An 11185-nucleotide genomic window follows, 5' to 3' on the forward strand; every position below is an offset into this window, starting at 1 on the left:
ACGTATGACTCGCCATTCCTCACGAGAATTAGATTTTAACTTACTGCCGAAGGCCTGCGCAGACAATGAGCCTTTGTGCCATTATGCTCCGTCTAAAACTTTCCTTCGGGTTGGAGGCTCATTAGATAATTTAATTTAAAATAGTTTTCCTCAATGAAAGCAGTGAGTCACACACTGATGTACCTGTTCTTCCTCTTTTCCTCTCAATACAGTAACGCTGCAGAGCACAATCAGACTGCGGGGCCACCTGTGCTGCTAAGATCACACTACCACTGGCTTTTCTCAGTTTGTTTCATTTAATTACACACATCTGTTCCTTCTAAATATAAGCTCTTTACACAAAATAAGCACATGTGAGATCTAAACCTTTGAATACTAAGTACTAATTTGCATATAATTTAATGATTCATACAAAATAAAGTCCCACCTTTTTATGTTGTGCTCTTTTTAAAAAGCACACTAATAAATAAGTGCCCACATCCATTAAGAAGCCAATAAGAAGGATAATTAATTTCTTTTAACTAGAGAGCTTTTGTGTTCCCTGTTTTCACTGGCAAATTAGTCTGACTCACCGGGTGTAGGACTGTGGGTATAAGCCTGTCATTGGCCGCGTGTTTCACGCCGCGTTCTCCTCCCCTTTCTCTATGTGCGTGTTACTGTTTTGCAAGGGCACTGTTGTCCTGTCCATCCTGTGCTTAGTGCCGCCCAAGACGATTGCGATTGTTTTAAAGAAATTACAAACAAGCCCCAGCGTCTTTTCTATGGAATGCCATTTTTATTCAATATTAAAAAAATATGGCTATAATATTAATCCTGAAATAAACGAATTAGGCAATACATATAATATATAAATAATAAAAATATATAAAGGAGTTAAAATAGTTAAATAAATAAATACATAGTTTTTTATTTAAAAAGGATGTTTTTCAAAGGACTACTTTTATTTATTTCAGGGGACTTTTATTTTCTAATGCCAAATTTATTTCCCATCGCTTCTTATTTCCATCTGTTATATTGAAGTGAATGGGGTGTGGTTATCTCACAGATTCAGACCAATGCAACCGCACAAGCTAGCACACCCTCCACTAGCTGAAGGTCCGTCTCTGTCCGAGCTGTCGTTGCTCTCCTCACAGCCCGGTATTATCGCTATCTTCCAAGCTACTGTAGCTGTCATATTTCCCGGAGACGGGCTTTCAGTTAGCGTCTGTACTCGACCCAGCGCCAGGGGTCACAGCGGGCTGATGTCCAGCAGCATCCTAGTCAATTATTGCATCTAAGATTGTAGGTTTTTTATGTACAAGTACAAACTTGGAGCATATCTACATGCGTAAACCTGCTGAGAATGGCTTTTTACATTTAAAATATACCAATGCTGCTGGGCGCAGCAAGTGAAGACAATCTGACCAGATTGTACAAGTGCAGTGATGAGTCCTCGATTACAGTCCAAAATGAACGGAGGCACTAGGTCTGCTGCTGAGCGCTGGCGTTGCAATCGAACGTATAATTGACTTTCACTTCTTAGCCAATATACATTCTTTGCTCCGTTACCTGCAAGGCGCTGGCTTGGAAATGCTCCCAATCTCGCATTTAGCACCTTCATATTATTTCTAAACCAAACAAAAAACAACAACAAGGTGACTGTGATAATATCCCAGTTATCACCATCCTGTTTCTTTTAATATCTCCTATTCCCCATCCATTATTACAAGACAGCACGTCTGTATGAATTCAACAGCAGTGCTGGTTGGTGGCGTCTGGAAAGTACAGAGTGCAGACAGAATGAAAGGCATCAGGGGAGGAAGGGACAGAGCTGCTGGAGTGAGAACTCACTGACATACTGCCAGGCCTAGTTCAAGGCCGGTAAAAAAGCACAGCGACACATGACATCACCCCAGAGCTGAAGAATGCCTCGGGGTTATAGCTGACAGCACAGTCTTATTATGAAATCAACAAACAGTCACATTGGCAAATGATGCTCACATTCACGCTGAGAATATGTGCTGCATAGAAAACACATTTTGTGAGTGTGAAATGATGTAGGTGTATCATTTTGTGGACAGTTCGAAACGCGTTAATTGAGTTAAGTGTTTATTTCCGTAGTTGTGTGTGTGTGTGTATGTAATCGCAACTTCATGGTGTTGTGGGTAATGGAAAGAATGAGGCAATTTTGTTGTTTGTTGTTCATTTGCCTGCACATAATAGATTTATTTAAAATTTCATGAGTTTGAATGCAAGGACTGTCGGTTCCCTGCTGAATTGGATGCAGCACAATTTGCCTGGAGTGATGTGGAGGAAAGGTGTGTGTATGTCTGTCTGTATGTGTATGCATACAGACAAACACACGCCTGTGTGTTTTACAGTGCTTTTAGTGGTTTTGGAAACGGGCTCAAACCAGTGAGGGGTCTCACAACAACTATAAAAATGAACAGAATTGCTTTAAGAATGCAAAGCATTTTAGCGAATGTTGTGTTTTAGTGGCAAATAACAGGCTCTGTTCAAGTGAAATGAAAGCAAAACATAAACTATAATTTAAGTGTAGATGCCAGGTGATACCTTTTGAAATGATTGCCAAGTCACACCACTTTCTATTGTGTGTGTGGACCAAAGGGAGAGAGTGAAAAGAGAGTTTACATCCACTCACCCCGTGTGAGATATGAGATACCGTTTCCATTCCTCAACTTCATTGCACGTATTGTTATTGCGTCCTCCTTTGAATACAACACATTCCATTAGAAACAGATTGAATGGGGCTGAGAAAGGCCACTTCATCCTTGTGGGACCTGCATCGGCATAGAGATCTTTTGTGTATCTTGCCGTCTAATCAAAAATACTGAGGGAATTGAAAACGGCTTTTACACACGGTGTCGGCTACGCTGACAAATCTGTGTTGTGGTCTGACTTTTCTGATGAAAAGCGACAATGATATATTAGGCATTTTCACTCAAAGCCATTCTTCTTGGGAGAGCTGTCGTTATTACAATTAAGTGCTGAATGCCACTGCTGGTTTAATCACCATTATTTCTGTCATGATTTCATGGCCGGTGCAGGGTTCATTATTTTCTGTGAGCTCTCTGCTGCAAAAGGTCAGCGGTGACGCTTCCTGACAAGCAAATGTACAGTATAGCCTATGGAGAGAGAGAGAAGAAACACACCAAACCTGCACAACTGCACACATATGTTGATTGGGTGAAGGGTTAACATGTTAATGTGTTGTTCCTGCACTGCCACTGCAACATTATCCTATTAATATCCTCCTCATGCACTTATTATAATGAACTACATCTCAACCTTGTCAAGCAGTCCCAACTTGAGGGCCCATAACTTCCTTCTCAAAAGAATACACCATGATTATTGCAGATCATTCAGCTGGTGAAGAGAAGCACCATCCAGTGTCCACAATCTGTTGTGGACACCGGATGGTGCTTCTCTACATGTTAACTCTTTAGCATATGCTCAGTGGTAGTGGGCGACTCGTAGTGCCTCTGAAGTGAGAAAACAAGAACTTTAAGTGGATCTTAGGCAAGATGGTGAGTCATTTTAACTGAATTCAGCCAAGCCACGATAATAGAGTGTAAGAAAGTGACTTACACAGAAGCATCAATTGTCAATTACAACATTCAGTGTCAGTGGTAATAGTTTTGTGATGTTCATTTTGTGCCGCATAAAGGAGTCTGCCCTCTCTTAGTTGATTAGTCAAATAATCGGCCGTTTTGTTCTTAGTCGACTAAGATTAGTTGTAGCTGATTAGTTGTTTTTTTAAGCTTCTTCATGCTGAATGAATGATTTCCAAGAAACATCTCTGGTAAACACAAGATTTAAAGTGGTGCTTTTGTGTGATTCTTTGTGGAGAAACTCAGTTTTAAAGATCTGTCGATTAAATCAACTAATCGATTAGTCAACAAAATCGTATGAGTGTTAATCAACTAAGAATTACTGTGGTCGAGGACAGCCCGAGTATAAAGTAAGGGTGTGATGGTTTTGCATATCAGCCATTTAAACGCTAAATATCAATCTGTCAGTGAGTGACGTATCCATCCTGTCGCCATTGTTTTCAGTCGGTACATACGTGGTCAGCGGTACTTCTAAGAGTGTTAACGTCAAATTCACACCAGGCAGCGGCTCACCGCAGTAATTAAATTTTTCGGCGGCTGGGAGGCGTCTTCATGTGTTTCAGGTGGAAAGAAATTCTTTGTAACATAGTCAACATGTCACAGAATCTGTTTACTGATTGGCTGCGGGTATTCTCTTCGCCACTAAGAGTTAAATTTTTGCCAAATATTGTTTGGCCGCAGAATCAAACAGCAGCAGCTCGCTGAGCTCTGGAACGGCCGCCGCAGTTTTCATAGACACTGCATGGCAGCTCACAGCAGGCCGCATTTCGCTGCTGCTCTGGTGTGAATTTGGCGTAACGTTTGTCATGTTATTCAAAGGAATATGCTGAAAGGCAACTTACAACAACCTTTATTGCTGCGTTGATCTTGTGCATGCTTGACATCATTCTGGGCATTTTTCTGTTGCTATTTTTCTGGTTGTGGCACAGAAAGGTGACGTCCCCATTCTGATATTGTGACATCCCCGCCTACAAAACGCTGATTGACTGAGTTGTTCTTCCAACTTGGGAGACGGACCCCAATGAGCACAACACCAGATCTATTAAAAACACAGATGTGTGCACCAATTCAGAGGTCTGGAACTATACTTCTGCGAGAAACTGTTGAGCCACTTGACAACAGCAAAACAGTACACATCTACAGTATAATCTCTGCCAACAATCAGCCCCCTCTAACTGTACTCCCTACTCACCCTGGGAACTGCATTGAGACAATGCCTGACTTACTGTACAATATTTTTTTAAACTGAGTTTCCGTGAAACAAGTTAATAACTGAACGATAAACTTCTCTCCAAAAATAGCATGCATGCTTCATTGTTTCCAACAAGTATTTACTGGTACATGGGAACAATACCAGAACAATTTTATTTATTTTCTCCCTGAGGATTACATTACAGGCTGTGGAAACAAAGGAAAGGCTTACAAAGAACTATCATTAATTGTCTTAACAGTAGTTCTCTTTACTAAAATGATTGCATTTATTGTGGTAGATAATTTAGCCTGACCTCTTAACCTCCACTCTGTAAAAAATCTGGTATGCACAGTTTATATTTGAGTGAAATCACAGACCTGCTGTTTATAAAAATGCTTCTAGTGTCCTGCTTCAAAATAAAATATGATATTCAGGGTTTAAACATTGATCTCTCTAAGCATGAATAATCATTTATGCTTTCACATTAATTGCTCTCCGCCGTGCTCCGAAAACTTAAAAGCAACAATAATGTACTTCACACACGGGATGTAGTTGTCACCATCTCCCACAGTAGTTTTCATATGCATGCATACTATGTGTTGTGTCTGAGATAGCAGCTCTTAACGTCTAATTATCTAATGAGTTTTATTTATTCATGTTGTTTTTCTAGGATACTTGTGGTTGAGGTCGAAAGTTGCTGGTCTGTTGCACATCACTGTCCAACGTGTGCACGGTGAATAGGCACATGTGTGGATGCATGGGTGTGTTTGTAAGGATTCATCTACCCCAGCTCTTCTAACAAGTACTGAAATAATAATGAGAACATTGGTTGCTTCTGAGTGGGGCACGAGAGAAGAGGAAGGGGATACAGACAGAAACTCAGAAGAAATGGATGTGAAATTGAACCAAAATGCTGAGCTGGACACAATGGAAACCTAATAACTGCCAGCTGAATGACACCTTTCTGTGGGTTGTCTGTCCGTCTGGAATAGAAATAGTTAGGAAAGTTTTTTTTCTTGAGAAAGGAAAAGGGGTTGTACAATGTACAGAGTACAGACTATAAAGGACAGGAAGAGTAATGATATCTTAAAGCACATGGACAGTTCACGGATGTTCCCACATGTCCTCTTAGAATGAACTAAAGCTGCATATACAGTAGGCTCTCTCGCTGCTCGCTTATTCATATTTATGCTCTCCTCTACACACTTTCTGATGGCACAAAAGAAGAAGACGAACATGAGCTCTGGATGCCATACTTAACTTCCCGGCAGCCCCCACTGCACCTTAAGAGTTTAAGTGGTCGGGGAGAGCCTGAATGTTCCTTGATTGCAGCCGGTCACTCTTCAGAGAGATCAGATTAAATGCTGTGAAGCCAATATGAGCTCGGCCTGTTGTCTACAAGATGAATAGCTCAGCCTGGCCTCTCATCGCCTCTCTATATAAAGCTGCAATAAATGCCATGCTGCTTCTACTGAGTGCCTAAGTATTAAGTGTGATTGAACCATGTGAACCTAATGCTTCAGATTGTTTTTCTCTACTTTAAGCTGGAACTATGTAAATATCCTTTTCTGTGTATACCTTCTTTAACATTTAAAAGTGCACCTTCTATATAGTATGTTAAAATATTCACTTAATGCCTTCATCCTCTGCCTGAAGATCACATCTGATTAGATTTGAAGGGAGATATGGATCAGAGAACGTTTTACAAGTTTGATTTGACTTTAAAATTAAAAAGTAAACTAGTAAATGTTTCTTTCGAGATTGGTATAGTACTAATTAAGTTCCAAGTTGAAAGACAAGACACAATTTTGGAAGAAAAACGCATATATTCATGATCTGTATCATGTTAATTAACAGATGACAACGCTTAATATGGCCATTTCAATGTTTTAATTGCATGCTGCAATTTCAAGTTTTTTTTTGGTACAAAATAATTCATGCAGCATCAGTGATTTTCAAAAGTGCAAAACGGGTCCAAAAATCACTTTTACAGATCAATTAGCGAGCATGCCAAACAGGACCAGAACCACTCCATAAAGCTGTGACGGAGTTTTGTTGAAAAAACGTGCAAGATTTCAGTATTTAGAGTGTATTTACCAAAACGAGACCAAGAAAAATACTTTTGTAATAGAGAATACCCACATGTCCATCACGTCCACATAGTAACACTGGCAGAAGGTGGAACTATTAAGTCACAATCATGCTTTTTGACAGTTGTTTTAAAAACATTCATTAACAATCATTTCAAATTTACAAAAAAAAAATAACTTAACAAAAAATGAGGTATAACAGCTTGTAAACATTTCGTCACTTTTGTTCAAAGTTGGCAACATTAAAATTCACTCCAAAGATTCAACAGATCAGCCCACGTGTAAACAATTTCCCATGTTTTTACGCACAGACTTTTACGCACGAACATTTTGTTGCTGGATTACGTTCCTTGTCGTCGTTTTTCGGAAGGAAATGTGAAAAGTTTTTGCATATCTTTCCTCACTAGGACACACAGAGAAGAGCGTCTTTTGAGAAGTAACATGCAGATGCGCACCAGATCCTCACACCTTTCCAGCTCTCCACAGTAACCTCTGTAGCTCTCCATGCTCTCTAGCTGAGTCCGATCATGACCGTCTCCACGTCTTTGGAGGGTCTTCGGTCCTTCACCAGGAAGTTAATCATGCTCTCCGATTTGATCATCAGGTTGCACCCGAGAAAAAAGATACCGAAGACGACGGTGAGCGACAGTACGCACAGCACCGCGATCTGCACCACACGCATGACGAAGAGTTTACGCTCGTCTTGTGCCAGCACAAGCAGAGAGCCTCCTCCGCCGTCTCCGGTCACCACGTTTTCGGTGCTGTTGCCGGAGTACGTCGCCAAAGTCCCGACCAGAGTCTGACTCCCGTTAAACACGTCGAAGAAGGAGACGTTCATGTTTCCTTGCAGGGTTTGTCAGCAAAAAAAAGACGCGCGTCTCCAAAGTCTCCGCAGTCTCACCACAAAAACCTGGACTCCAAGTAAAACTTTGCGTCATGTGAGTGTTTCAGGGAAAAAATAAGAGGAAGAAATCCCAAAATAATAAGCCTTTTAAAGTCCAGCAACATGGAGTTTTGCCACAACCTCAGTGCGTAATGACCACATCCACATCCACCTCATCCCTGTTGCTCCTTCAGTCAGACAGCCAAAAGCCACTATCAGGTGCAGCCAAAAGTAAGTTTCTTCAACTCAAAAGTCTTAAGTGAGTCTTCTTCTATCAGCGATGCAAAGGGTACAAAACGTGTTTCCTCCGTTGTAATAAGAGACAGTTCCCTTTGCGTCTGTGTTCGCCTGCGAGCGCTTCTTTTGTGCCAAGTCTCTGGTGCGTTATAAAGTGATGATGAGTTAGTTCCCCCTGTGGACCACACCACCACTCCTCACCAGGGGAGGTAGTCAGATGGCCTCAGATAATGCACTGCTCCTCTCATGTGCAAAAAAAGAAAATAAATAAATAAATAAAACTTAATTTGAACCAAGTCTCAACGTGGCATTCAGTCTGATTTGATCTTACATATATCCATATATGTAAGATAAAGACCCAGCCCATTGACATGTGTCCTCTGTAGTGGATATTTTGTCCACGTGCATCTCCTTTCACTCTTTTGACTTACTCTATCAACCACTGGAGTATTGTAAAGAGGTCATTATGGGCTTTCCAGTGATATGTCATGTGTTTTTTTTAAATCAAGTTGAATGTATTCTTGGTTTAATATCACTCTATAGACATTATTTTTTTTTGTATCTACTAAATTCGGCTGTCTTTTCACACTGAAATGCTCCTGTGGTCCACTGCAGTGGACATATTGCAAAAAATTTGAAATAAGAATTGAAAAGTCTAAATTGTAAGATTTTCTTTTAACCCTAAATAGGAAGGAAATCACACAAAAAAAGAAATTGGAAGACACTTTTTTTACTCGGTTTCCAGGAGGATATTCATTTTATTTTCTTGTGAATAACTGCTACTAATAAACAAAATATTTGACATTAGATGCACCTTTTACTCCAACATGTGAATGCATTTCAAAACAAGTGTCACTTCCTGTTAATTCACTTTTAAACGTGGATATTTTGTGTGCTCTTCTAAAAAAAACACAACTCATTTATGCACATCAATAACGCCTGAAAGACTCACGCATATTGATTCAGACATACATTAACTTTAAAGGCTTCTCATGAAAGTGTTGAAAACCCATTTAAAACCTGAAAAAGCATTTAGTTCAATTAGATCCAAAAAGATATTGTCATCTTCTACTTTGAAGAGGTATTAATAGAGTTTAGTGTCTGTTGCTGAGGGAACTGTCACTGTGACTTAGTGGCCTCTCAGAGAGCAACCACTATAGGCACGACGAGCTATAACTTAGAAATGAAGATATGAATTAATAATCTGCGATTGAACCATGCCAAATATTTATCAGAAATATTGGCTCCCCTGCTTTCAGTGCACATTCTGTTTTCCTTTCAGGCAGCGGCTGTAATGAGAGCACTGAACAACAGACAGCTCTCTGTTTTTATTGGATGTGTTATTCAAGTATTGCTTTGTCTTTCAGGTGTTGTGTGTAACTATTGCAGCTGTCTTGGACACCAGCTTACTCAAGTGGAGGTGAAGCCCCTGTAACCTGATCTGTGAAGAAATATGAGCCTTGGGTAAGCATGTTCCACTGCAAATATATGATGAACTAAGTGAAAAGTTTCAAATCATTATTGATTCTTATTACATTTCTGTTTATATGAAGCTGACGAAATTCACCCTCATCACTCTCCTCCTTCTGCATGCATAATGTGTGTTTCATTATGAGCTCTGTGCTGTATTGAGAAACTGCATTTGTGGAGAAAAATGTGTTAATATGTAGAGTGCCATATTTATCTTTTGAATTATCTTTTGTTACTGGTTTAACAGTATATTACCCGATATGATTATGCATATTTCTAAACTTCAACCAATAAAGTATCAGACTTTAAAGAAAGTGAGTTTGGGATGAAATGCTCAAAAATAGTTCTCTCAGTTAAGGTCAGAACTTAATTATGTCCTTCTACCTGTAGTTTAAAATAGGTCTAGTGATTTTATTATTACATTACTTATAAATATTTAAGCTGATTTCCATCCATACATACATCGTTTGAAGATTTTGAAATGTTTGCAAGGATTTTCTGATGACTCCGAGCAGATTTCTGCTATAACCGTCTACACAGATTGTTACTGGGTGGATGGATACTTGCCCAGTAAGTTTGAAAGTTACCCAAAAAGGCCAGTTTGTGCTGCAGGGAAATTATGCGACAGATATGATTTCCAGTTAGTCTGGGCTTTGAAATTTCAAACATTTCCAATTTATGAAAATATCTGCAGATTTTTTATGGACATGTAGCTTCTGTAATGAACCTTAAAATCACTGCTGCTGGCACAGATTTAATATTTATAATCTAATTACATCGGCAAAGCTGATATAACTTTTTCAAATATAATTATATTGCGCATGAACACACTGAAATGTTCTTTGAAAGATACAGAAGAGAAATTGTATTTTCCTATTTTACCATAATATCTCACTTGTACTTATATTGGTGTGAAATTGAACCGCTGCACTGATGAACTTCAACAGGTTGATTTAAACAAACAAACATTTTGAAACTTGTCTGCAGAGCCTGTCACATTAATCTGCTGTTTATCTAAAAAAACAAAGGCTGTGAAATTCAATTTGGGATGCTGCTGATGTCTGTGTAAGCAGCTTTCAGCCACCGACTGACAAGCTTGTGTACAAACAATGATTAGCTCCATCCACAAATACCTTTCATAAGCCTGGAGGTGGTTTACTCTCAGATCATTTATTAATGGCTGATAACAAAAGAACAAGCAGTGTTTTTCGTGTACAATGAGATCAAGTAATCTCATTAGCCTTCGGATTTGGTTGCTGCAAATTAATTTGCAGCATGTAAATCAACGCTGTGCAATTTGATTCTGTTCTATTATTCATCGCCGTGTGATTATGGAAAGTAGCTTGTACTTACACTTCATCTCTCTGTCAATATGTAAATCCTCCGCTACAGTTAAAACCTAACAATGCCTCCTTGTAGGCTTTAAACTACAAAACTTCAAAGAATTAACAAATGAGGAGAAAGACGAGGAGGAGGAAACTTCAATGACCACGCTGCACCTTTGAACTAAGTACCCAACTCTTTTGAAAATGAAATGTCTTTCAGGAAGTTTTGCCCTTTCAAAGCTTCATAAAGTGAAGAACCTGTAGCTGATTTATAACTTCACACTCCCTGCAGCATCAGACTGACGATTTGCTGTGAATGCTTCACATTTCATTGATGCACCGGTCACGGGCAGTGACATGTATCTAAGCGGTGGTTA

At 39.5% G+C, this 11185-nt stretch overlaps 1 protein-coding gene across 1 annotated transcript; it reads right to left on the minus strand.

Annotated features, from left to right (window-relative positions):
- Positions 1-6678: 6678 nt before the first annotated feature.
- On the minus strand, positions 6679-8305 carry rprml (reprimo-like). The gene has a single exon (XM_037791301.1). The coding sequence runs from the start codon at positions 7729-7731 to the stop codon at positions 7405-7407; it is 327 nt and encodes a 108-aa protein (XP_037647229.1). The 5' UTR covers positions 7732-8305; the 3' UTR covers positions 6679-7404.
- Between the last annotated feature and the right edge of the window lie 2880 nt (positions 8306-11185).

The sequence above is a fragment of the Sebastes umbrosus genome, chromosome 14, assembly GCF_015220745.1.
Source record: "Sebastes umbrosus isolate fSebUmb1 chromosome 14, fSebUmb1.pri, whole genome shotgun sequence".
Taxonomy (NCBI): Eukaryota; Metazoa; Chordata; class Actinopteri; order Perciformes; family Sebastidae; genus Sebastes; species Sebastes umbrosus.

Bases quoted from the DNA above. Each gene is read 5' to 3' on its own strand.
- rprml (XM_037791301.1), bottom strand. From the start codon at position 7,731: ATGAACGTCTCCTTCTTCGACGTGTTTAACGGGAGTCAGACTCTGGTC.